This window comes from Pocillopora damicornis, chromosome 8 (genome assembly GCF_964200805.1).
Source record: "Pocillopora damicornis chromosome 8, jaPocDami1.2, whole genome shotgun sequence".
Taxonomy (NCBI): domain Eukaryota; kingdom Metazoa; phylum Cnidaria; class Anthozoa; order Scleractinia; family Pocilloporidae; genus Pocillopora; species Pocillopora damicornis.
In genome coordinates this window covers 2,843,860-2,871,818 of record NC_142677.1, presented here as the reverse complement: position 1 = coordinate 2,871,818, position 27,959 = coordinate 2,843,860, and the positions used below count along the sequence as shown (strand labels likewise).

At 37.5% G+C, this 27,959-nt stretch overlaps 2 protein-coding genes and 1 long non-coding RNA gene across 5 annotated transcripts; all 3 read right to left on the bottom strand.

Annotated features, from left to right (window-relative positions):
* Window positions 1-7: 7 nt before the first annotated feature.
* LOC113680547 (adhesion G protein-coupled receptor G2) lies at window positions 8-19,819 on the bottom strand. Its single transcript, XM_027197583.2, is given in 11 exon segments — window positions 8-1,420; window positions 1,423-1,829; window positions 2,246-2,333; window positions 2,773-3,053; window positions 3,657-3,853; window positions 4,051-4,225; window positions 4,692-4,769; window positions 4,993-5,081; window positions 5,489-5,625; window positions 6,759-6,834; window positions 17,448-19,819. Coding segments are annotated over 11 exon segments (1,773 nt in total). The 5' UTR covers window positions 17,577-19,819; the 3' UTR covers window positions 8-1,304.
* Window positions 19,820-19,879: 60 nt separating this feature from the next.
* Window positions 19,880-21,899, bottom strand: LOC149040941 (uncharacterized). 3 transcript variants are annotated; one of them, XR_016179061.1, is made up of 3 exons: window positions 21,598-21,882; window positions 20,601-20,697; window positions 19,880-20,171 (listed from the first exon to the last, which is right to left on the bottom strand). It is a non-coding gene; the product is annotated as an uncharacterized LOC149040941 (long non-coding RNA). The 3 variants fall into 3 exon arrangements; XR_016179062.1 differs by lacking the exon at window positions 20,601-20,697 and having other exon boundaries at window positions 21,598-21,899; XR_016179060.1 differs by having other exon boundaries at window positions 19,880-21,016; window positions 21,598-21,872.
* Window positions 21,900-23,006: 1,107 nt separating this feature from the next.
* On the bottom strand, window positions 23,007-26,096 carry LOC149040940 (uncharacterized). The gene is made up of 3 exons (XM_089180032.1): window positions 25,954-26,096; window positions 25,263-25,325; window positions 23,007-25,071 (listed from the first exon to the last, which is right to left on the bottom strand). The coding sequence occupies exon 3, from the start codon at window positions 24,881-24,883 to the stop codon at window positions 23,150-23,152; it is 1,734 nt and encodes a 577-aa protein (XP_089036158.1). The 5' UTR covers window positions 24,884-25,071; window positions 25,263-25,325; window positions 25,954-26,096; the 3' UTR covers window positions 23,007-23,149.
* Window positions 26,097-27,959: the final 1,863 nt, after the last annotated feature.

Sequence of the window (27,959 nt, the reverse complement as noted above, 5' to 3'; positions counted from 1 at the left end):
ACGAATATTATATTAGTTGGTTAAAAACTTTTATTTTTACTAGGGCACACGACATGAATGGAAAACGAAATAAAATGCCTTTCATGTTTTTTCTAATTAAAATGATTAAGTAAGTGAATCTTAAACTACAAAATAAATATTTTCCTCGATAATTGAGCAGCCTTGTTTACATTCGTGAACATAATTAATATTCGTATCTTCAACTTTTTCAATCTATTGCTCCACTCCATGTTTGGGTATTCATTGTACCGTAAAAATTTAAAACCCCCAATCTTCAGAAAAATGCTAAAATGGTTTTAAAGTGGTCTATATATAGGTACAATTGAAACGTCAAGCTTCACAAGAGACGAAATAAACTGAGAGAATTAATTTCATATTAAGTTCGACTCTTGAATCATTTGAGTTCGTCCGATGTCATTCTATGAATAGTGCTTGTGACTATGAAGATATCGTTAGAATGTATATAAGTATATTAAATCTAGCGTTTTACGAGGAGCACCTGTAACTCACGCCTTTGTTTCAGAGAACAAAAGTGTTTTTGATAAGTTTTGCGGACTTTTGAAACATAAGAACCAGCCCTTTGTCAAGCTTATTTTGTTTGCATGTATTTCATGACTTGAATCCAAATGCGCATGACTATTCCTTGAATTACCTAATGATTGTGGTGCACTGTATTTAGCCCTAACCCTGAGCAATTAGGACAATCACTATACGTAATCTAAAATAATTTTCAAATCCGCGCAAGTGTTCCCAGACACAAACCTGGAGTATTTGTAACTTCTTTGATTTAGTTAGTTTAGATGATCACGGGCAAGATCTATAAAACTTGAAAAACCTAGAAAGACTTTCCCCACAGTTACACGCTTAACTTACCACACCTGTGCTTTACAGGAAACAAAAATTCGGAAAATGGTCGCACTTTCAGTAGTAGGTAATTTTTAGTTGGGAATTACTACCAATTTATTCACTGCATATCAGCATGCTCCCTAAAATTCTGTGTAAAATGTTTTACTTACTTATTGAGTACGGCATAGATAAACAACTAATAAATTAATTTTCAATTGAGTGTCGAAAGTAACCAGATGTTGCATCACTTTGCTTTGCTCAACCCTGTGATCGGTCCAGAAATCTCCGGCCGCTCTCTCAACCAATCAGAAGTAAAAGTAAATACGATCGCGACTTGGCCCTGTTTTTTTTCCCTCGCTTAAGAATGGTAAAGTTCGTATACTCTGATTTCTTATTGGTTCCTTTTGTTTCTTTTCCCATTGGAATCATGAATTTCCGGCACTCAACTGAGAATTGTTCTAAGACGAGATAATTACACTGGTATTAACTTGAATTTGAATCCCAGACTCCCCGACTGTTGAGCCACTCAGCGTGATGGGATTAGCACGCCCGTTTACCCCAAATGTGGACTGGGGACGCTCACGGTCTTGGACATCGGTGTGGCAAAGCTGCTGCTGCGAATCATCTCCATGACGCGGTTTTTCGCTGTGGGCACGTGCCAAGCTTCCTGAAAATCCTTTTTAAGGATTCCATGTAGGAGGAAAATGACGAAACCTTGAAACGAACATGTGATCGTGAACAAGTAATGGAACACCAATGTTCCAACAGTGGCAGCTAAACCGGCGAATAACCAGTTGAGACCGAGGAGGAAAAACACGGACACCGTAGCACGGAAGTGCGACAGACGGTTGTTCTTCTCACACATGTGAGGAATGTTGTAGATTTCCTTCATAACTGCGAGGAAAATGAAAGCGTTGACAGCCATCAAGAGGAGGACTGGGGCAAGGAATGCGCCGTAGAATGCGTCTGCGTCCATCCAGCAACTAAAATGGAGACAAGCAAACTCGTTGATTCCATATGGTTGCTTTCAATTAATATGAACTAATATGAACGAATATGATTTAGAGACGAGTTTTTAAAGGTTTTTTCCTTGAAATTATGTATCGCAGGTCTTAATTTGCCTTGCTTTCGATCGTGATGTTATCGTGAACTATAGCTTTTAATTCTGTCGGGATATGTATTTTTTTCAATTCCAAACCATTGCTTTATTTTGATAGGAATGGTGAAATAATTGGCAAAGTACTTCCTTTCTTACAAAACTACATGGACGGTAATGTGTAGAAATAGTCCGAAGGAAATGGTTGTAATATTTTTGTTTCGTTTCACATTAGCTAAGCAGGAGTGATCACACATCATATTGTGGTTATAAATCGTCTGCTGATATAAATGTTTTACTTACAGCGTTTCGTTATTCTTGTCCATGACGTGGAAGCCGTAGGACTGAGGTTCAGCCAATACAGTTATCACCACAATCATGGCAGGAACAACTGCAAAGAGACAAAACAATAAAGAAAAGACCTTTGAAATGCAAGAATTTATTGAAAATCTTTGGTACAAATAAATAAGCGCCATTAAAGCGTTTATATCACAAAAAAATTATTAGTTTGGACAACAACAACTTTAAATTATTTGCAAATGTGAAGACGGCAAAGGTAATAAAAAAAATCACCTAAAATAAAAATGGCAATGCAGATTACATCTGATACAGACTTTCAGAAACCTTCTTTTCATCTAAAAAATTCTGTCATCGCTCTTCGAAATCTAATAGAGAAAAACCATGTTCACCTCATCTATATTTAATTGATATCGTTTCGACCTCTTTGTCTCCCTCTTCTTTTTCTTTCTTTCTCTTTACCTCAAGGGCTCATATACTAAGGGTTTGCGAGATTTTGGCTCATTAAATATGACAAAGCAAAGTTTACGTACTCCATCCCACCACTCCCGCCCTGCACATGAACTCGTTTTGTGAAATAAATGTGGTGTCAAAAACTTTGACCAGGTCTTGATACAGGTTGTATGCCTCGATACTCATCCAGACAATAGAGGAGAGTAGGAAATAATGAAGAAGGGCTGCTATGGCTTTACAAACGTCCAGTGAGTCTGAGCCTGTCATGCCGTTGATACCAAATGTAAACAGCAATATGGCGGCCAGGAGGGACACACACAAATACGCTAGTATTTGGTTTTGGCGAAGGCGACGAAGCTTCCTGTCGAAGAAGATCGAAAGTTACGAGAAATAAGGGTTGAGGGAACTATATAGTGAACATTCTAAAGGAAAACATGTATTATTATTTTTTTTATCATATAAGCACCATGGGCCTTTACTGACAAGAAAAGGAAACTTTATTAATGAACGACTTTGGATTGAGAATGGCGAATGCTTTGCCATTCAAACGTCAACCCGACAGAATGGCGCAAAGAGTTAGTGACTTGTCAGCAACTGATTGGCGATATGAAACACACATAAAAAAACTATCGTGATTTGACACGTGTCTGGTTACAGCTCTTCTCAGGGATGGACGTCCTTGTACTCAACTGCCTGAGTTTGTTTAATACAATCAGATTACTTAAGACCCCTTTTCTTACAAACAACTAATACTCTCAGAAATGTGCTTGAACACCGTGCAGGCTTCGCGCTTCTTTTTACAGTAGCCTTAAGTCTCATTCCAACTCATTAATCGCTATTTTATAACAATGCTCGTTTAGGACATTATGGGGATATTACCCTTTCTTGAGGTTAAAATCAAATGAAAAGGAAGCAGGTCTGTAATAGGAATCTCTTTGATTCATAGTCTCCTGATCCTTTTTACCTTGAGAAGGTGATGGTTAAAATCGTGAAAAACAGCCCCAAAATAGATAAAGTACATCCAACGTAAGAAATGATTGACAGCGCATTCTGGTGACTCTCTGGGATGTCATCGCTTTTTCGCAAAAGTATCTTTGGTTCAAAATTATATTCCGTCTCGAGAATATCCAGATAGTTCGTCACTTGGTTTTCGGGGAGCTCCTAAGCGGTAAGAACAAATATTTTCTTGTCAACGTATAGCCCAGAAATGAGCAATAAGTTTTGCTTCTCAATAATTTTAAAACTGTGCCTTGCCTAAATAGGTACCCTTCAGAATGCTCTAAACAAAGATAAAATGTCAGAGGTGAACGTTATCTGAGAATTACGTCAATTGAAGAATGATATAGATGATGTCCCACCTCGAAAACGAAACTTGTTTTGTTAAGCCAAACTGTGGGATACAGTTGGAAATGCACTACCACTCTGAGGTACTGCCAACAGGCATTTGGTATTCGTTTTTTAAGTAAAGGAAAATCTTTGGATGGGTCCGTCATGTTTACATCCAGTTGTATCACTATGATGAAGTAGACCCCGCTAAAAGAGACAGGTCATGAATATTAAATGCATTTTAAGGAAGTATCGCGTGTCTCGCGATCTTTTGACCGCAAACTAGTGGTCTTCTTCAGGTTATAAGTTATCTTGTAAACCCTTTACACTCTAATATCGGTATGTATATTCTCCACAGTTTTCTCTATCTATTTCCCACGGTACTGACGAGGGGCATTTGTTTTAACAATCAAGAGCTTTTAAGTTGGTGATCATTTTCTTTATTCTCATGATTCAAGGGTGACATTGTGAGGAGAAACTAGATGCTAGTCATTTTTAGGGGTCAAAGTGCTAAGCTTGTGAAACAAGCAATGATTTATTAATTCATGTCGTGAAACAAGCATTAGTTTTAGAATCGTCATTTGCAATGATGAAAAACCACAACCTAACTTAGCGTTATTAAACACATGCTTCTCAAACCATCAGAGGTGAATCAATTAACATACTTTATTACCTTTCTTCTTTGTATTCGTCCGGTTGAAGTACTTCTTTCTCTGTTGTATTAATAGCCGGCTCACCAAGTGAAGGAAGTCTGAACAATCAAAATTTCAAGATGAGAAGAGAAATTTTAAGACATAAGAATTATCAATCTGAATTTGATCCATACAGCTATTTGTCCTAAGCTCATACAGGAGAGGAGAGAAGAGAACGTTTAAAGACATTTTTGTATTAGTGGCAGTAATTCATTCCATCCATGAATTCAGATTCTAACTGAACCCACTATATTACGGAACGTAGTTTGTAATTTGTCTTACCTGAAGAAAATACCTTTAGATGTCTTGTTTAAAAGCATAGAATCTCCAAACAGTTTGAATTGGACAAAAAAGTCAAACATTTTCCAGAACTGAAACGAGAAGGTTATGGATAGGAAGATCGCATAGTGTTTGGTCACAACATTCTTGAAAGCATTCTTGAAAGAAAACATTTAATTAAGTAGGTGATCAATACAGCATTCGAAAAAAGAAATTAGAGCAAGATTTTTTCAGAATTCGTGGTTTAGGGGACTCTAAGCGAAAAATAACGAGTTTAAAATTCCAAGGAAATTTGCTTACTGTGTAAGCACCACTCACATTGAGACAACTTACACAATGGAACGTTAAGTTGGAAGTAAATTTGTTTACTTTGACTCTCTCCCAATCACAATGCTTTACACGTAATACAGTGCTAAGCCTCGGAGTGAAAATTCATTGTGTTTAGTTCAATCTTACTCTGTGCAGCTGGAAGAACAATCAGCAGCTTATCATTACTTACCCCAGCTTTGATGTCATCAACGAGAATTCGACACGGTTCGCAATCTTTCGTAAAAAACTCTTTTGTGAAGTTGTGATTTAAAATAATTCCTGATGCACGGTAATAGACTGATACGTTTTCTCCTCTACAAAACCCTGCTAAAGATACAACGTTGAACAAACATGTCATTATAAGTTGCAATGCTTCATAAGTGGTCTTCGCCAGGCCGCGGCACTAAGCGCGTTCATGAAATAAAAAGATATTCACCTTAAGGGACTGGTCTTTATTTATCGCCAGAGAAAAAATGAATTTAGAAGAGAAACGCCATCGAAATAAATCTTCAGATTCAGGTATTTTTTTATTTTACTCCCTCTCTGTTGCAAAATGATTTGTCTCTAGTGTTCCAGGGTCTCCCAATTCCTTATCATCATTTATTTACAGTAAAAGAAAAAATATAATTTGAGTGACTCGCCTGGGAAGAGATAGCCGATTTGATAGATGAAACATACAGTTTACTCTTAGTGTCAATAGTCGACATTTAGATTATATCACAAAAAAAAATCCTTCACTGAAAATTGTGGTCAACATGTAGTCGTGCATAACATACCCCAAAAGTCATATTCCACTGAGATCACTTGGTACAATATTAAATTTTACTGCTATAGGACTATTGAAAGGTCATGGTAAACAGAACTATAGTCAGAGTCAAACATTTTCGAGATATTTTTATTGCTATTGAACCAGCTGAACCAGTAATCGGTCCCTTACAAAGAGTTTTGAGATCAATCACACGGTATGTCTTGTTACCATTGTTTCCAACAGTCAAGTGTACAATTTTACAATGACTCGCTAAAAAAGGAATATTAAATGCATTTGTGTAAAATGGCTTGAAATTGGTAATGGAGCGGATCCGAAATAGATATTTAATTTTCCAACATCCCAACGGATAGAAAATGAAAATAATAATTTAATTTATTTAACTCAATTGATAAAGACAAGTTGTCATGTTATAACCCCACAAATGTAGCGCTACAGTTTCTTTGGAAACTGAACCCTTTTAATTATATATATATTTTTTTAAAGATTTAGATCGTGTGTCGCGTTTCTTCTCTAATACGCAGTAGTATACTATTCGGTTTTCCATTTCTTAGCATTGTTTGACCATAAAAAACTTTAATTTAAACTCGAAAACTATTTGCACAATTGAAATGAATTGATGGCATCGCTGTCACAAGATACCGTCTTTCATGGAACACATCCTGTTCTTGATAAATCTTGCAACCAAACTTACCTATATGCAGTCCAATTAGAATTCCAATCGCGAAACGCAACATTGACGGCTTCATCAGGTAATACCTTAAGGTCTTCTAAAAATAGAAAAATTTTCCCATGTAAGAGGTAAAAAAATATTCCAAATGTGTTACATGAAAGTTTAAAACTATAAGTTTGTGAATGTCTATATATTTTTTAACTTTATAGTCACTTTTTTTCCAGTATTTTAATAAATACACTGATACAATTACAAACCAGTATGTAGAGTACTAGATGCAACGGTTTACAGTCAAGTCGCCCGAGAGTCATCCCGCCCGAAGTCATGTCGCCCGAAACCTGAGTCATTTTGCCCGAAATTTTAGCTGTGTCACCCGAAAAAAAAAAGTCAAGTCGCCCGAAGAAACAAATATTAAAAAGATTAGAATTTCAGACTGTTAATAGGCAATAACGTTGAGAAATTTTTATCACTAAAGCGCTCTTTGTTTTCGACAACACCATGAAGATTCTTAAAGCGTTGTTCGTTCTTAACAACAAAGGGAAACGGTGTTCGTTTCCAACAACAAAATGAAGCGTTTTTCGTTTTGTATGTAACCGTTTCTTACTCACGGACGTTTCGTAAGCTTGAGAAACTCTTTCATGGTATCTAACAATACCATGAAGACTGACTACACAGAAATCGATCGTATGCTCGGAATACAAATATGTTTTAGTAACGATTCTAAAAGCGCTGTTCGTTCCTAACAACAAAGATAACGGTCTATTGTTTATGCTTGTGACTTTAATCACGGTAGTAGTCTGAAAGCATCATTTCCCTTATCAGAATCAGATCAGAATAGGCAGTTTTTCAGTGCAGTGCCATATGATCGACCGTAATCGTCGCACTATAGGGCTTGTTGGCGTGGTTGAACTTCATCATCACACTCAATGCAAGGATGAATGCTCATTTTGATCAGTTCGTATTCGTATTGTAGCTAGCTTTACCCTATTCATATATACTTTGATCGGATCGAAATATACATGCGACCGCCAGAGGAAACAGAGCACAACTACATAATTTATGCCTATTCTAATCCTAAGGGAAATGATGCTATCAGACTACTATTGTGAGCGTGCTCTACGAGAGTATAGAGCATAGAACTGAGCTAAAGCTGTCACGCCATCTGCCAAATCGTACTTCGTCCGACCTTTTCCGGGACTTCTTTCTAGCTTTTCTTTCGTTAATAAAAGTGAAATTTCGGAACAAGCGAGCAAAGGTTTGCAAAAATGCCAGGCGCAGTAATTTACGTTACTGTAACGTGAACAGAGACAAAAATCCTCAAAGATAAAACAAGATAGACAGTCCGAGTTTTTTGAACGGTTTTCACGCTCAGTTAGATTGCGAGTTCACGTAAGGTAATAAAAATCAAACACAGCTAACACTTGTATAGTATATAAAGTTTCGATTTCAAATAGAAAAAAACAGGAATTATGAAAAATATAACCTGGCATAACTGTTAAAATTCATACTAATCATGACGGTGTCAGAGCGACTTAAGGTCTATCACGGCTAGCTAATCATGGCGATCTTCGGTCATCGCAGTGGAGCAAGCCTCAGGAACTAAATCGACTACCCTTCGAGTGAAAAAATAAGAGCTTGCCCTGATTACCTTTCCGATGCGTTGAGTCGGTGGAAGGCCAGATCAGTCACTGCAACCGAGTTTTACGGCGCTGTCATTCCGAGCGATCTTCTTGTCTTAGTGAATTCGGCTGTTGTTCATTCATAATACACTCGCCTTGAACAGTTTGTTTTCTACTTGTCATGTGAAATAACTTGCGTATTTTTTTGTGAGCCACGATTGGGCCGAATTTCACTGAACATTTCACTTTCAGATCCTGTATTAGAAACTAAAAAACTTCAGGCAAAAGTGTTAAATTCGACACGCCGAGCTATTTTAGTTTGTAAACCATTGCAGAATATGAACTTTGATGGTTCTTGAACTTTGATGGTTTGACACTTTTGACAGCTTTAGTCTTGTACAGCCAATCAGATTATTTGAAACATTCTAACAGGAATTCTAATTGGCTTATTGTAGCGTGCTTTATGAGAGTATAGAGCATGCTGACGACACTGTTGTTCGCTTTGGGAATAAGATTTGTTTTGAAAATTGAAAGTAATTCTTGGGGAATTTAACGGATTCTTTATTATAAAACAAATAGAGAAGCCTTGACTGTGCTCTGTTCTGTTGTAAAGCACTTAGGAAGCGGCTAGAGCACTCAAGAAGTAGGGAGAAACACTCGACTACGTCTCGTGTTTCCCCCTACACTTCTTTCGTGCTTTAGCCGCTTCCTGCGTGCTTTACAACAGAACAGAGCACAGTCAAGTTAGCTTTGTTAAGTTACGCTGCATCCGTCCATTTGTTGTTATAGAAACGAACAACGCTTCCCTCTGTTGTTGGAAACGAACAACACTTTTAGAATTGTTACTCAAACATATTTCAATTCTGACCATACAATCGATTTCTGTGTAGTTAAAGTCTTCATGGTATTGTTAGAAACCAAGAAAGAGTTTCTCAAGCTTACGAAACGTCCGTGAGTAAGAAACAGTTACATACCAAACGAAAAACGCCTCATTTTGTTGTTGGAAACGAACAACGTTTCCCTTTGTTATTAGGAACGAATAACGCTTTAAGAATCTTCATGGTGTTGTCGGAAACAAAGAGCGCGTTAGTGATTAAAATTTCTCAACGTTATTGTCTATTAACAGTCTGAAATTCTTATCTTTTTAGCATTTGTTTCTTCAGGCGACTTGACTTTTTTTTTCAGGCGACATAACTAAAATTTCGGGCAACATGACTCAGGTTTCGAGCGACATGACTTCGAGCGAGATGACTCTCGAGAGACTTGACCGGAGAAGGAGAGAAAGTTGAGCTATTTCCCAAGAGAATTCAGTGCAATTCAAAATGACTAACTGTTTTGAAATGAGAATAAAGATCTATTCCTTTTCATAGTTTTACCTTGATCATCAGCTATTGTAAACCGTTCATGTTGCAAACGATGAAAATTAAATCATGTATTTAAATCATGGAAATTCAGTGTTGATAAGTCTCTCATTTTGCTGCCAGAATCCCTTAGTGGACAATTAATTGAAGCGGTGCACACTTACCTAAATGAAATCTCATAAATCTATCAAGTTATAACCTTTGCAAGCCACTCGACCAGGCTTCGAAAATATTGAGTCATTTCAAATAAATGAGCGAGTTTTTTTTTATAAAGTAAGGCATATGGAATCAAATTTTTCTTAAAATTAAATTCCTTTTTCCCCAAAGGTACGAAGCTTAGCTACACTGGATATCAAACTCTGGTTACAATTCAATTAATAAAACTTATAATAGACCTTGAGTAATACACGAGTATTAAAGCGAGTTTCCCTCTGTAAATGCATTACACTTACTTAACTCTTAAAGCTTCGCTGAGATAAATTGTGATCTCTTTTACAGAATATCTTTTATGGAATTTTTAAGGAAAAGCATTCCTCTTTTTTCAAGAAAGAACTCTTGGTATCGTTCGAACTAAGCTGCTTTTTTTGCAATTTAGGTTCATTACTGACGGAAGGAATTAATGACTTGTTCAATGTCAACATTAATCGTCCGTTTACGCTGAACATTGAGAGCGCAATATTTCTGTTTCAATTTAAAGCTCTTTAAGGGAAAGTTTAAAACCAAATGCTTTGTAGTTCTTAGTTTACTACGCTTCATTAAACATTGTTTTAATAGACATGTATTAAATCATCCTTACGCCATCCTTAGAAGAAAAAAAAAAACCAACAATAAGTCGCGTAGATTATTTAAAAAAAAAATCGAATAACGCCAAAACAATCAATGTTACCTTGCAGTTAAAATTTGTTTCCTCCGCACTGATTCTCGGCAAAAGGGTAAACGTTGACGATGAATTTTTTAAAATTTTAGTCGACCAGAATCAATTTAATTAGTACAAAAAAAACGCCGACCCGAATCGTAGTGGTAGATAGAGAGGACGTTGAAAGGTAAACTACCGCAATTACTGACCAGAGGCAGGTACAACACAGTAATTGACATCTGTCGCTTTCTTTACTCACCTGGCTTACACAAATGAAAATGAAAAGAACTTTCAACCGAAAAAACAAACTCTACATATAGCAACATAATATAATATGACGCGAGAAGCGACATTGTCTCTAAAAAGACAAAATAACTGAAGAAATACCCCCATTATCTAGTCTAAATTATAAAATTGACGTTCTCAGTAAAATTTTCATTAAGGAAAGCATCAGATATATGTTCTTTTGTAATTTGTATCTTGTTTGCGACGTTGAAGAACACGGTGTGAAAATTCGAATTTCGCATAATAATTTTGAACTGACGCTACGACAGGTGAAAGTGTCTTAAGATTTGCTTACTTTTTTAAAATCTCAGATTTTTGGCATTGTCAACATTAAGTCACTGATCGAGCGACATTCCTTCATTGCGCGTGCATTATTTTTGTCAGTTAGGGAGAACTTAATTGAAAATGCTTGAGTCCAAGATGACTCCAGAATTCCTTCTATGCTGTACTGAACCATCATAACACATGAACTGAGCAATCAGACATAGTTCTAAATAGTCTTTCAGCAACAAGTTAGTACTTCGGTTTTGAAGTATTCTGGGATATTTTAAGCCCTTCAAAATCTTCTGAGTCTCCTGAATTAAACATTAAGTAACTTAGAGATTTTGTCATCATTACTAGATATCAACCAGAATAAGTTCTTTCTCAGTGGAATGAATATCACTGTATTCGAAATCAAGCATTCAGTCGTAAAAAGGGCGTTTATTTAAAGTTGGAGTTAATGATTCATAATTAGTAGAAACTGATGGCGTTTTTGCGTGGTGGCACTTGTTATTTAGCAATGCCAATGTGGAAATTCTGGGCTTGATTATCTCTAAATTATGCTTACGAGATCCAATCACAAATAAATTGCCTTTATTTTACTCATAAGGACTTTCGCACGACGTTTTATTTTCGAAACGAACCCATTTAATGGCAGGTAATCGAGGAGTGGATATGGCCCGTGTAAGAGAGATTGGGCACGTAGGAAGGCGTCCAACTGCAGTATATTTTACTTAGAAACCATCACAATTGAGAATTTTAGCTTAAAAGGTACGCTTCAGTGAAATGAGAATGAAGGTGGTGGTGCTGGGAAGAAGACTTCAACCTGGCACCCGTCATTAAGGCTATACCAAACGGGCTTTCTTGAACTAAAGATAAAGTCATAATGTAGAAAAAATTGAATTTTTGACAATGTCATTGTGGGCTTCATCTAACGAGATGCTGAAGTTCTCAGCTTTTCCCACGTCTTTGTGGGCATTCATTTAAAATTCTTAAGTCCCTGAATGCTGTTTTGCAATTTGGTGGGGATAGACGAAAGAACTACATGGATGTATCTGTGATATGGCATTGAATAAAACAGGTTCATACTTCGCATTACAATAAGCGAGGAAAAACGTCTTGCATTTGATAGATTATCAGTTATTGCGTGCAACTAAAGATATTTAACGTCGACTTACGTTGCTGTTTGACGTTGAAAGCTAAAGAAGTCAAATCCCGCCATACTGTTGATTTTGAATGCTAAATCAATAAACTAAAAAAAGTAATGGGAGCTTTACAAATGAGATTCATGTTTCACTGGTAAACTCTGGGAAAGCAACAGTTGATCAAGCTCATTTCAATTTGCTTCAGACTGTTTTTAGGGGGTGTAGGGTAATAGACGAATGATTTCAACCTTTACTATTGTATATCATAGGAGTGTTCTTCTTTTCAAAAAAAAGAAAGCATCCCACATGTTTCCCTGCATTTCTCACACCGTGACAACAAAATACCATACTTTGGGCCAGTGTTTAATTCATTTAAAGTTCAGAGATAGCTGTATTCAAGCTGAATATCAAGATCAAAAGCTTCTGGTTCAATTGCTAGATCAGACTCTCGAACGATTATTTAGTTCTTTTGTTTAAAACTTGAACCAGAGATCAGTTGCGTGCCTGTCTTTGAACTAAAACGTGACTTGAATAAGTGCTGAAATATTTCATTACCTTTTTTCATCGATGATGTATTTGTGTACGTTCAGCTGAATTTGATACGAACTACTGAAGTGATGTCAAGAATATCAGGAACTTAGATACAACATGATGGATACAAAAAGAAATAACTGTTCAAATACATAGCACTATTTCTTCAGTACTTCTGTTTTAATTTTATAGTCCTTCTTATGGCGCCGGAACTGGCAGTGGCCGTGAGAACATGATCACTGCACTCATTATCACTTTAGTCTTCTAGCATCCTCGCTACTAATTCCCCCTTCACTGCGTTATATAAAAGTTTCCCCTACCCAAAAAGGCTTTAATTCAAACATCCCCTGTATAAGATTCTTTAACCACAAGCAATTGTGAAAATCGCCCTGGAAGAATGAAAAAACACTACGTTGCAAGTCAGGCAACTAAATTTTAAACTAGGGCCGTACAGAAAGACAGCTGTAAAAACTGAAAACACTTACCTTTTCAGAAAGACACCAAGTGGAATACAGTTTCTTACATTTTTTCCGTATACATCACAATGTAAGTAGGAGAGACAATTTTCCAAATAAATTTCTTGGTTCAAATTCAGTAAAAAAATGTTTTAACCTTAACTGAACGTGATCGAAATAATAGATTTAAGGCAAGCAAATTGGAGAAAAAAATATTCCTTGGCAATTACGACATATGTAAGCAGGTGACCCAACACACCGTTGTTTGACTGTCAAAACCTCAAAGATTCCCAATATGCGATTGGCCAAGTAAGCTTTCCGTGATTGTGCAGTCTAGTGTGTACTCTAGCTGTGACAATAGTTCGATTCAATCTTTTTTTTAAAAGCTGTAAGATGCTTGCGGCCGTTTATTGATTACTTAGGTATATTTAGGACTAATGTTATGTGTATAAGGTCTTTTAAGCGTATCAATTTCATTTTCGTGGTATACGTGCATCGGATCAATATCAGTATCTGGGCAACCTACCCCTCCCCTTGGTGTAATTAATAAGCAATCGAGTTAATTTTTCAAAGACAACTAAATTGCACGAGCCCCTAAAGCAAGCGCAATTTGTAGTCTTTAAAAAAGACAACAAATGCACTACAGAAGTGCTAATTACACCAAATCGCAAGAGGAATCATTTTATTACTTGTTGATAACGAACATGAAAACACATCGCCAAAAGTCAAGACTGACGAAATTTGAAAGCGTGCGCGCGCTATTTGTACTTTGCACTCGTGTTACAACTTTGCACTCATTTTCTGCCAATCAGAAGCGCGTAATTATATCATGTACATTGATTGAAAAATTATGATCACGTATATTCTTTAACTATATAAGAAAACTTGTGGCATTCGTTAACATGCACCTCCCAGAGTTGTTAATACTTCATCGTTTGCAAATATTGAACTTTGTTCATATAATGTAAACATCAGCAGCTAGTCCAGCAACATGTTGAAACACAATGATCACTAACAAGTATATTCTCACCACGAGTGTGTGGAAAACTGCTTACCATCTACAGCGGAACAACGAAATGAGCGAAACGCGAAAGTTCTAAACACAGACAAGTGGAATATTCTAACACTCAGAAAGATAGAAAAATCACACAATGTCCTATAAACACCTCATTCCGACCTCAAACTTGTGCCCCTTCTAAAACTACCAATCAAACACCAGTTTGACGTAATAAGAAGAGGTCACACTATAGTCACGCAATAGTCTGTTCAAATGGAACTACGAAGACAGAAGGCTCAGAAATCAGGGCCAAAGTCAGAAAAAAATTTATGACCGAGTCAATTTCCATGGCGAAATTCTATTTCTAGGTATTTAGGGTGTTTATTTAAGACTACTTTACACAACAATGAGTCTTAGACCATGTTTTATTTATATTTATCCATTTAGTAGTTGGTTCCGAAAAAGGCGAAGAAATAGGCCGGTGAAATAGACACTTGCACTGCAAACTATTTCATTAGCGGCAAATACGATTTAAATTTCAGCGAACCTTACAGCAGAAGGGCCTGCTAATTCGACCAATAACAGCGCGCTTACGATATAACTAAAAGGTGAAATTAACTGTCGTAAAGATTGCATTGATGTTTAGGAAAAGATGATCTATGAATTGGAATCCATTCGGAGGATTTTTTATTTCCACCTTTCAAATTGATTAGATGATAGAGTCGCTCTTGATTCAGCTAAATTTGGCGCATATTTTCTAGGTCACAAGGTCGCTTATTAGTTTATTTAATTTACATTGTCGTATCTGTCATCAGAGTTAATCTTCAAGTGACAGATAAGATTAGACATTGGAACAAGCAAGATCAGTGCAGACGATGAGAACTGACTAATTTCTGGGATACCTGTGGTAGCCCAGTCATAAAATGCCTTTGTTTTTTTGTCGTCTTTTTTTTTTTTTTTTTTTTTTTCCTCCGCCACAAAATGGAAAAATTGCGCAATAGTACCCAGAGGTCATTGGGCCCTCAACACCATGACAACTAACTGTGATCCAATGAGGTGTTCACATGCTGATCACGCATGTTATCTTGATGATGATTGACGTTGTCATGCACGGACAGGGCCGGGTCACATGACGAGCACGAGATTTTTGCACATAAAACTCTTTTGTCAGTCGTTTTGTATTTCAACGTGTTTGGATTACGATCATCTGGAGCAATATAGCGCAAAAGCTCAAAATACTTATAGACGCATACACAAGTCGTATTGTTCGCGGCCAATCCACACAAAAAGATGTTATTGAGCGGTAATTTTGGAACGGACTGAATCGCGAACGCTTGAAAGCCCACAGGCGGCCCAAGCTCACGTCTCGAGAAAGCCAACGATGAATTCATGAACGCGTCACGCGTTGTGTGACTCGGTGTTAAGTTACGGGAGGAACCGTTGAAAATTTGAACACGTTATAAGGAATAGTATGGGGAACGAAATATGGTCGATTTACAACGATAAATATTTCGAAATATGAATATTTTACACGTAAAATCAATAAAACTTACTCATGCCCTGTGTATCCGTCGTAGTTTCTGGCGATTTCTGCCGTTTTAAGCTTGCTTTACCATCACTGTTATCCATGTCAAAAGACAAACCACCTCCGCGTGGACCACGGTCGAAATCGGAGTGTGCAGCCTTGACTTCGTTTGACGTTCCCCATACTATTCCTTATAACGTGTTCAAATGTTCAACGGTTCCTCCCGTAACTTTAATAACACCGAGTCACACAACGCGTGACGCGTTCATGAATTCATCGTTGGCTTTTTCTCGAGACGTGAGCTTGGGCCGCCTGTGGAAAGCCATGAAAGCATTGAATGCCTTGTATGTCTTGTATGCTAAGTATGCCAATGTCTTAGTTGAAAACGTTAACTCGTCGTAAAAAGCAAAATCTGAAATCTGAAACCAAACTGCATATACTCTATGCAATCTATTGAACAACACTACTACCGTGAGACTGAAGAACAAAATTCAAATGGATGCAAACTGCTTGTGAAGAAAGACGCCATGTTGGATTCACTTGATGCCAGGGAACGTAGCTACGATAACAGTGCGAATGGTATTAATTTCACGATCAGAAAGGTGAATCTTATGTTTGTTTTCATTGTAGTTGTATGGATATTCTTTTTTTATAAATACATGATCCAAAATCCCGTTTTTTTGTGTGTATAATATTATTATGTTAAGTATTGTTTACGCAATTGTCTTGTCACAGGCGACCTAAGGTCACATCTCGAGAAAGAGCCAACGATTAATTCACGAACGCGTCACGCGTTGTGTGACTCAGGAATAGTTATGCTAGGAACCGTTGAAAATTTGAACACGTTATAAGGAATAGTATAGGGAACGAAATATGGTCGATTTACAACGATAAGTATTTCGAAATATGAAGATTTTTCTCGTAAAATCAATAAAACTTACTCATACTCTGTGTATCCGTTGTAGTTTCTGGCGATTGTTGTCGTTTTCAGCTTGCTTTACGATCACTATTATTCACGTCATCTACTTTTATTACATTGGTAAAATCTGTACAGACATCACACCAACCAACTATGTTGAAGGCTTGAAATTATATTACGATTGATTTTCGTCAAGAAATGGGCCAGGAATTTTCCACAATAGGAAGAAAGAGGTTACTTCAGCTCCTTTTAAAGTCTAATTTTAATGAGCAAATTCTCCTTCTTTTGAGACTTATTCTCGAGAGGATGAAAATTCTGAAAGAACACCGCTTTTATCTCGACGCTAAAGTTTTAAACCTAGCTTTAAAGCATGACCTCTCTTAATTCAGCAATTAAATGATTGCAAAAAATTTTATTCGTAGTTTTAGTTTCTGGAGCCAAGGTACCCCCATCTATTTTCAGTGTAGCAAAAAAGGAATTCTTAACCTTCTCAGTTCAGAATTCTTTGGTTCCCTTGCTGACGAGCAGGAAACATATGTCACAAGAATAAGAAAGGAAGATCTTCCACGGTTGCAATTCCAAATACTATAAACCTAGCGCATTGTATAGTGTCCTAAATCGTTAAACGAGTGTTCCTAATGTGGCTTATTTCGTAAAAATCCAGGCTTCGAATCCACGCAAGGGGGGCTCCGATCTAATCAATTTGTCTTACGCTTGAATCAACGTAGAATAATCTTCCTTTAAGCTCTTACTAACCTGTAAGATAGAGTTCTTTAAGAAACCAAAACGAACTGAAACCTTGCAAGTCGAGTTTTCAGACAATGTGTATTGGAGGCAGAGGAACAAGCTGGGGCAAGTAGTTATTAGCTGATAAGTAATTAACATTGTGTTGATAGAACCGATGATTGATACTTAAGTAAGACGGCATAAAAACTTCACAACATGACAGATTCTGAAGTCTGGAGTTGTATCAAAGTGTTGGGAAGTGAGGGGCAGCTAGCTTGAGCAAACTCGCTGAGCGAAGGGTACCAGGAGTCTTAGAGTACAATAGCTTCTTGTTTTAAAATGTTCCACTGAATTGTTGTTACAACGTCCACTAACTACACTAACAACTCCAACTTCCACTACTGTTGCCAAAAAGCTTAACGCTTATATTCTTATTTGGTTGTATTTTCTCAACCTTTAGAGCCGAGAACACACTTGTGCTCTATGCCGCGAGATTCTGAGAGGCACATAAGACCGCGTGAACTAAACAATCTGAAGCCCTAACAGCTAAGTTAGTGTTTTCTTATCCCTGGAGGTTATCTCTAACAAGTGTGAACCTTTCGCTAGTAGAAATTCCAAAAGCTTCGTGCCGATAAAGCGCTTATAAATAGCGTGGTATGTTTTGTAAACAATTAACCGCTGGATAGCAATTTATCCGGTGGATAGCTTTTTATCCGGTGGATAGCTCTATCCAGCCTTTGAACAACCGAGGCCTGGTGGATAGCGAAAGTTTTCATTTATCTTACTAGTTTTTTATTATGTTTTAATCAAAATTTCAGCTGTAATTAAACAGACAAGAACGAGAAATAATGAGAACCCGTGAAAAATAGTAACTCTGGCGTATTTCATACCACATTTTGCTATTTCGATAGAGGCATTTAGGAGCACTTTTAAGCGAACGACAACGGCGGAAATGAAAGTTTTAATTTGTTAATTACCTTTCAGTTTTTCATTTGTGCAAAAATTTTGCATCTATTGCAAGGACTAATTTTTTTTCCATTTTTCTGCGGCGGGGATCATTCGATTATATTCTTGAAGAAAAGTGAGCGATGAGCGAAATCAGATGTTAATTTTCCTGTTTACTTTAGCAGAATTTGGTTCTAAAGAATTAGTGCTAATGAATCAGAAAAAAATTTAACGCGCTAAAACCCGTGCAGTTAGACGAGCCAGTCAGGAAAGAGCTCAGTAACCCACGTGCACAAGTTTTAGAACGGCGCACCTTTTGAAATTGTCACAAGCTTCGAGAAACTCAAATTTAGTGATCACAATTTCAGCGCTTACACAGTGTTTTCTTCTTTGAAAGCCTTCTTTCGTTTCTTGTTTCGTCAAACTTAAGCGAAGCGATATGTAACATTTCTGGCAACGGACGGATGCAGGTAAGTGCTGGTTGACGCTTATGTGAGCAAGTAGAACTTTGTGAACTGAAATTTCGGAAGAGCCAGCCATGTGCAAACTCAAGAGAGGTTCTAGCTTCGTTTCATGAAATCCTTAAACTTTTTTCAGTTGCTCGTATTTCTGCCCAGAAGCTGTCAATTACTTAGCAGCAGACATAGATATAGCGTAATTTAAATTTGAAAAATCGGCTTCCTTGAAATTCTTATATGGAAGTGTTGTCGAACGGAGAGCCATTTCAAATCTTTCATCATCTTTGCTGAAATTCCGCATCGAAATATGGAGAAAGCGTGGTTTGTGCGCTTAAGTTTTCATTAGTTACAAGTTTGAAGCGAATATTATCGGGAGAAGTTACATGAAAATCGCTTCTTAGAGAGCAAGGGTCAACCGTTCATTTTGACAAGTGAAAAATTAGGCACGCACTAGTGGCCATGATTTTGGTTTCTATTTTATCAAAACATCCCAGCACTCTAAATAATAACACTTCCAGTAATATTTTATTTAATCAAAAAGGGTTTGAAATTCTTCTGATATTTTAGACCCAAAGCCCTCATTTTCAAAGTAAGTTTTAATTTTCTGATATTTGAGACTAAAACCCTTTTGTTATCTTGTTTGCTTTTTCATAACTTCGATTCTTATTTAAATGATTGGCTCTCATCTCTAACATTTGCCTGAGATTTCATTTGCCTGTTCGGTTGCTTCTTTTGGAGGCTTTATACGAAGCGTTCATCTGCTAAAGTTTTAATTAAATTCTGCATTAAGATTCTTCAAAATCTCGCAAGGAAAATTTAAGATACACTTCGAAGTTCACTCATCATGACCCCAGATGAAATTGTTACATCGCAATTTCGAGGGGATTTCGTTCTCAGACATTAGTTTTTTTTTAACCCTCAAACTTAGGAGTTTTTAGCATTTAATTTCTCCTTAAAATATCACCCCTCCATCACAAATTAAGGTCACAAGAATAAAAGAATAGATCTCCAACCCACGAAGCTCATAACTCTTTAGTGTAAACTTAAAAAAACGACAAATGATGGCAACCTTTTTTCTTTTATTTTTTTTTGTCAACAGTATTTACACTAGTGATTAGTGCTATATCTCATTTGAAAGAAGACAAAATTAGCTTTTCAGAAAAAATATATTTAGCCTCCAAAAATCCATGGATTTTAAATCATGCTAAGAAAATGGCAAACAATTTGCATAAATTATTGTACAACTTTTGACTTTGAAACAGCCTGAGCCTGAATGGATTGGAGTAAAAAAGGAAACATTTCGAAGATAAAATATTCCTTATCTTATGGGCAAGACATCCAGAGACTCTGGCTGAAAAAGAACAAATATGGAATTAATTAGAATTTTTTTCCAAACTGTACCCCAAAACCATAAAAACTGACCCAGATTATTGAAAAATTTATTCCTCACCAAGTATTTACACAAGGGAAGTAAGCTACACCTCACTTGAAACAGCAGTAAATAAGCTTTCCTGAAATGCATGTTTCCTCTCCAAGAAAAAGGAAACAACTCATTGAATGCTTTCAAACTAACATTAATTAGCATAAAATATCATCTAAATTTGAACTGTGAATTAAGTGATACCCAAATAATACAAAGTAATAAGGCAAAAATTAACTTAAGAGGTTCCTTGTTATATGGGCAACATCTCCATAAAAAATTGGTTGAAAGATAACAAATCTGAGACGTGTTACACATATCTTGTCAACACTGATTGACACACTGACTAATTAGTCTGACCTCATCAAGACCCCAAGCCCAAATTTACTAATCCCTCTTGAAGTCTACAGTGCAATCATTGGAACTATATTTCTTTGTTTGACTTCTGAAATTTTGCCTTGAAACAGGGAAAAATGAGATAATCAACCTCAAAATACATAAAGTGCAACATATATCAAAAGCCTTTCACGTGCAATGCAACACCAGTATTTTCAAGAGTAAACAATTCAGAAGTGAAATGCCCAAATTTACTAATCCCTCTTGAAGTCTACAGTGCAACTATTGGAACTATTGTTCTTTGTTTGAAGATTGACATACGGACTAATTAGTCTGACCTTATCTTATCATCACCCCAAGCCCAAATTTACTAATCCCTCTTGAAGTCTACAGTGCAACCATTGGAACTATATTTCTTTGTTTGACTTCTGAAATTTTGCCTTGAAACAGGGACAAATGAGATAATCAACCTCAAAATACATAAAGCGCAACATATATCAAAAGCCTTTCACTTGCAATGCACCACCAGTATTTTCAAGAGTAAACAATTCAGAAGTGAAACCGGAAACTGTCATTTTATATCATTCCACTCATTCTCGAGCATAATTTGTTTTTTTTGAGAATTTTTAGCGTGTAACAAGTAGAACCACATCTAAAAAACATACAAAACATACAAGATAATATACAGGTCGATCTATATACAACTATCGTTTTGAAATAAAGGATTTGTTTTGATTTAGTTCGGACGCGCACTGCGTCATGCGATCGATCTGTCATCGGCTGATAATTTAGGTCGTTGCGTTGTCAAATTCCATTGAAGATTATTTACTCTGTCGCTCCAAAGTCATGTTTGATCACAATATATATTGCTTTACATTCACAAATATACATCTACAGGTCTATCTCAAGGCAAAAAACAAGGATTCGAGCGAGAAAAGTAAAAGTAAATTTAATTTTACGCTGTTTCAACATCACGTGCGCACGCATTTAAATATCGCAAGAATGTTTATAGATTACTTACCTCGATTCTTCGCTAGGATTTTCCAGTTTTCTGTCTATTTCAGATTCCTCACCACTAGACATACCACCATGCTCACTTCCATCGTCAAAAATGATGTCTAAAGCCTCAGCTACGCTGTATCTCTGGCGCTTCGCACCAGACGCCATTATCGCAGATTGAAGTCGTACGAAAATGATTTCCGGAAAGGGCTCCGAAGGTCAATTTTGATAGTTCGGAGCTAAAATTTGCTATGTGATTGGCTTAGAATGTTTACTCGCCACAGTCGGAATTTTAGAGCGATCGGACGTAATACGAGCATTTCCGAAGAGGTTTACGTCATCGTGCAATTTTGCACGATCTGGCAAAGGCTTGACCGGAAAGAGTTTTAAACAGGTTCTTCTTAAGAAATACTAGTTATAGTTCTCACTAGAGCTGCCCCCGCCCTACAGTACCATTTTCTATTGTTTTTTTTTTGAGTTGGGCTTGTTGTTTACAGTTGTGTAATTTTTCTGTTATGTTGTTACGGAATTGCGGCTCAGTACTTTGGTTTTAGTAATTTTGGATCTCAAAATACTACAAGTGTACAAAATGTAGTTTTGGGAAGTGCTTGGGATGTTTTTTTTTGCTGTGTGGTTTAACTTAGGATTTGTTTGTTCTTCACGATCAAGAAGAAGCAGGATGTAGGGACTTGGGTGAGTTTTGAAATTGGAATGTTATAGGTGGCAGACTTGCCTCTGACAAATCCAGAAATTGCCGAGTCTTTCGGCTTTGTGCAATAAGCTTGATTTGCGGCTGACAAATCGGAGTTAACCGAGTCTTTCGGTCAAAATGCTAAACTTACACCGTCTTCTGAGCATCGGTGAAATTATTTCTGTATTAACTTCTGTATAACACAAATGAAACTCTATAACTCTGAGAATAATCCAACATCAAAGCAAACGAGTTAGAAGCTCAACTTTTTCATGTATTTGATATCTGGTTATACTTTAATTATGCTGCAAGTTCTTTGCCTTAAGTTCTCACGTTAGCTGACTGAGCTGCGGACCCTCCGCCGCCTTCGATCGAGACTTCACACAACTGTTTCTCTTTTGACGGATTTTGATCACCTTTTAAACTCAAAACTACCTTTAATTGTTAGAAAGATGCTATACACACTTACCGTTGGACTTGGAAACGCTTCTCGACGCTTTTCAGGGACGCTTAACTCGAAATCTCGACAAGGACAAAGCTTGTATTAAAGACGCCGATCCCAATAGTACTCGCGCGCGTTTTTGCTGGCCGCCCATGACCATTTGCGGGAAAAACGTTGATACCTTGCGGCCGTGCAAGCGATCAAATCGAGATTTTTTCTGGTTATGATCTACCGAAAATACCTACATTCTCTCTTCTCCAGTCTTCCTCTATACTAGTTATAGTTCTCACTAGAGCTGCCCCCGCCCTACAGTACCATTTTCTTTTGTTTGTTTGTTTTTTTTAGTTGGGGTTGTTGTTTACAGTTGCGTAATTGTTCTGTTATGTTGTTACGGAATTGCGGCTCAGTACTTTGGTTTTAGTAATTTTGGATCTCAAAATACTAAAAGTGTACAAAATGTAGCTTTGGGAAGTGCTTAGTTTTTCGTTTCTTTGCCTCCTTTGTTTTAAAGATATTTTGTTGCTTAGACTGCTTTATTTCAGTTTTGGAATCAGGACACATATGCATGGCATGACTTTCTTCAGTAAGCACCTCATAATAGTTGTGGCATGTAACTGGTGTTTGAAAATTGATGTTAGATTTAAAGCATCTTCTCTTAATGGGTATCTCAGTGAAATCTATATTGGATTTCATTTGTTGATTAACTATTCCACATGATTCAGGTTTGGAAACCATGTTGCTATCTTCATAAATTGCAAAGAACCACCCTTTTGAAAACTCCCTTTTTAGAGCAGCTAAAGTACAGAATTCTTTAACACCTACACAAAGATCATCAATGTGGGTCCAGTTCCCTTGAGTAAGAACTGCACAGGTAAAATGTCCATTATAACAACGCACCATCCCCTTTAACTTATATTCACTTGAGCCTACATGCATATTTTCACACAAATTTATCAAATCCATAAGTTCCGGAGAGAATTCAATAAAGATAAATTTTGCCTGTGAACTATAGGTTAAAACTGGGTCATCTGTAGGGGTTTCACAATTAGGACAATTCAACTTTCCTGGTTCAGTTTGAATAGCAGAGATAAAATGTGGCCAAGAATTGTGATCCAATTGACATTTTTGTAATGCTGATCTTGTCACATAGTTAACCAAAATAGAGCTTTTGAGAGCTACAGTGTCATGGCAGGTCTTACAAAATGACTCAAAGATTCTCTGAGATGAAAATATATTCATTTCCTCTGAAGAAAGATCACCAAAGGTTCGTTCCTCGAAAATCTGACTGAAGTATGCATTAGAATCCCTTGCCAAAAATGACGGGCAATGTTGCTGTAAATATACCCAAATTGGTTTCCTTATTTCTATCAACATTCTATCATTTCCTTGTGACTCAATGTATCTTTTACATGTGTTGAAAAGGAGTTCTGTGAATTCATTTCGCACAGTCAGTGTAGACAAATAGGGTAAAAATAGATGGGATGAGACTTCTAAAAAAGTGTCCACTGCGCAGGAATACACATTAGGGACACTTAGAATAGAATTCATAAAATGTCCCCTCTTTGAGATTAATGGGTTTATTTCACAATCACCCAACTGAACTTCCTCTGTCATGTTGTTACTATTCATTGAACTACTGTATGCCATAGGATCTGCTTCTATGTTAAACATGCTCATGCTTTCATAAATTACAAAGAACCATCCTTTAGCAAAGTTTCTTTTCAGGGTGGCTAAACTACAAAATTCTTTAACACCTACACAAAGATCATCAATGTAGGTCCAGTTCCCTTGAGAAAGAACTGCACAGGTAAAATGTCCATTATAACAACGCACCATCCCCTTTAACTTATATTCACATGAGCCTACATGCATATTTTCACACAAATTTATCAAATCCATAAGTTCCGGAGAGAATTCAATAAAGATAAATTTTGCCTGTGAACTATAGGTTAAAACTGGGTCATCTGTAGGGGTTTCACAATTAGGACAATTCAACTTTCCTGGTTCAGTTTGAATAGCAGAGATAAAATGTGGCCAAGAATTGTGATCCAATTGACATTTTTGTAATGCTGATCTTGTCACATAGTTAACCAAAATAGAGCTTTTGAGAGCTACAGTGTCATGGCAGGTCTTACAAAATGACTCAAAGATTCTCTGAGATGAAAATATATTCATTTCCTCTGAAGAAAGATCACCAAAGGTTCGTTCCTCGAAAATCTGACTGAAGCACGCATTACAATCTCTTGACAAAAACGAGGGGCAATGGTGTTGTAAATATACCCAAAGCGGTTCCCTTAGTTCTCTCAACAATCTGTCATTTTCTTGTGACTCAATGTATCTTGCACATGTATTGAAAAGGAGTTCTGTGAATTCATTTCGCGCAGTTAGTATTGACAAATAGGGTAAAAATAGATGGGATGATATCTCAAGGAAACTATCCAACGCACAAGAATAAGTTCCTGGGGTACTTAAAACTGAATTCATAAAGTGCCTTTTTTATTTCCACATGACTGAACGTTTCTTTGTTCCAACTGAGGAAACATGTAACACTCACCCACGTAATGATCCAACAGCGTTTTCGTACCTCTTGAACACGTCGATTGTAGTAAGTATCACTCTGAAAATAATCAAAAGTCAAATCCCTAGTTACAACCAGTAATTTCCTTTCTTTGACTACTGTTTACTTTCAATGGTGCTGCGAGTCCTTCGCGCCCAATAACAGACTTGCCTCTGACAAATCCAGAAATTGTCGAGTCTTTCGGCTTTGTGCAATAAGCTTGATTTGCGGCTGACAAATCGGAGTTAACCGAGTCTTTCGGTCAAAATGCTAAACTTACACCGTCTTCTGAGCATCGGTGAAATTATTTCTGAATTAACTTCTGTATAACACAAATGAGTCAAGACAGCTTTTAAGCACAAAACAGCACTCTCCACGCTTTTCACCCGATTTTCACACTTTGATGGTCGCGTGGACTTTGACCGAAGAAACTCTAAAACTCAGAGAATAATCCAACATCAAAGCAAACGAGTTAGAAGCTCAACTTTTTCATGTATTTGATATCTGGTTATACTTTAATTATGCTGCAAGTTCTTTGCCTTAAGTTCTCACGTTAGCTGACTGAGCTGTGGACCCTCCGCCGCCTTCGATCGAGACTTCACACAACTGTTTCTCTTTTGACGGATTTTGATCACCTTTTAAACTCAAAACTACCTTTAATTGTTAGAAAGATGCTATACACACTTACCGTTACACTTGGAAACGCTTCTCGACGCTTTTCAGGGACGCTTAACTCGAAATCTCGACAAGGACAAATCTCGTGTCAAAGACGCCGATCCTAAAAGTCCTCGCGCGCGTGTCTTTTTGCTGGCCGCCCATGACCATTTGCGGGAAAAACGTTGATACCTTGCGGCCGTGCAAGCGATCAAATCGAGATTTTTTCTGGTTATGATCTACCGAAAATACCCACATTCTCTCTTCTCCAGTCTTCCTCTATATTACGCGGGGAGTCCTAAGGTGCCTCCTCGGGTTTTTGGCCCTCTGGGGCCAAAAACCCTGCGGGGGCAATAAAGAGAACAGTATTGATAATATACACTCTTATGTGAAGGTGTGAGGGATAAAGGAGAGACTCGAACTTCGAACAAAACAATTTTTCCAATCTGGTTACCCCTGAGGGTGACTCTGGAAAAGGGATTTAAATTTATCTTTTATTGGCTTCAATTTTTGCCATGTTTCAGCAACAAATATTTCTTTAACAAAAAAACCCTATTCAGCTCTTCATACAATTGCTATAATTGTGTGTTCAGAATATGATAATTTTTCAATGTTTTCCCTTACGCTGGGCCACAATGCTTTCAAGTTTGATTTATTTCACATAAATGTATATCGGAGATTCCAGTTTTTAAACTGATATAATTTCTTTGTCGCTCAGTCTTATACGACACACTCTAGTCCAAACACAAGTCAGTCCATTCCTGTCCCGTCTAGCCCAGTTCAATCCAGTGCATTCCAGCCCAATTCAGTTCAGTAGAGTCCAGTTTACTGTGCACTTAGTCCAAACCTCAGCGTCCAGTTTCATGCGGTCCAGTCCAGCCCGGTCCAGTCCAGCCCGGTCCAGTCCAGCCCGGTCCAGTCCAGCCCGGTCCAGTCCGGCCCGGTCAGTCCGTTCCATTCCTTTCCACGTGGTCCAGTCCATCATCAAAAGACAAGTAGTTTGTGTAGTGTGATCGTCCGGGTGAGTGTAGTTCTGAAAAGAACTGTTGTTGGTGACTGACGTTTCGACTATCTGTGCGATAGTCATCTTCAGAGTCAAGTAAGGAATAGTTGTCAGTCGATGATGTTATAAAGTCTGGTCTGTTGAACGTGATTGGTCTGTTTAGCCGTGATGTGATTGGCTGGAAGACTCATGTAGAGTTTGTTAACAGTCATTGGTCGGTTTCGATCCGTCTGTTGTTTGTCGGTTTGTTCACGTCGTTAATGAGTCGTTTGTAAGGTGCTGGTAATTGTTGACATCTGTTGAGAGGCGTCTGTTCTAAGTTAGTGAACCAGCTTTCCAGAGTCAGTCGTTGAAAGTAGTTTGTACTGTAGGTTAAGCATTTAGCAGAGTCCCAGTCGATTCTGTGATTAGTTTGTCGGTGATGTTCAGAAATGTGATTGTTTACATCGCCATTTCTAGTAGATCGTTTGTGTTCAGTTAGTCGCGTGTTAAGGTTTCTACCAGTCTCACCAATGTAGGAGGCCTGGCAGTCGGAGCATTCGATCTTATAAATCGCTCCCTGTCTGTTGTTGGGTTCGTCTTTGTCTTTAACGTTGGTCAGCAAATGTCGTAAAGTAGTTATAGGCCTGTGAGCTACGCGAATGTTGTAAGGTTGTAGGATCCGCGCGATAGCCTCAGAAGTGCCTTTGATGTAGGGTATAGTAGCTGTAGTCGTGATAGATGTGGAGTCCCTGTTAGTTTCTGTAGTGTCGGTCACCCTGTGAGTGTTTCGTCTAATGAAGTCAGTGTTGTAGTTGTTTTTGTCAAAAACACGGTCAAGGTACTTGTTTTCGTCAGATAAACTGTCCGGTGTGTTGCAAACAAGTTGCGCTCGTCTTGTCAATGTCTTGATAGTCGTAGCTTTGTGGGAAGTCGGGTTGTAGGATGATTCGTCAAGAAGTCTGTCGGTATGCGTCGGTTTTCTGTATATTGTTGTTCGTAGTTCGTTGTTGTTTCGGCCTACCAAACAGTCGAGAAAAGGAAGCTTGCCGTCTTCT

What these genes read in the sequence shown, in the direction of transcription:
- LOC149040940 (XM_089180032.1), bottom strand. Translation starts at nt 24,883, where the DNA reads ATGAATATATTTTCATCTCAGAGAATCTTTGAGTCATTTTGTAAGACC.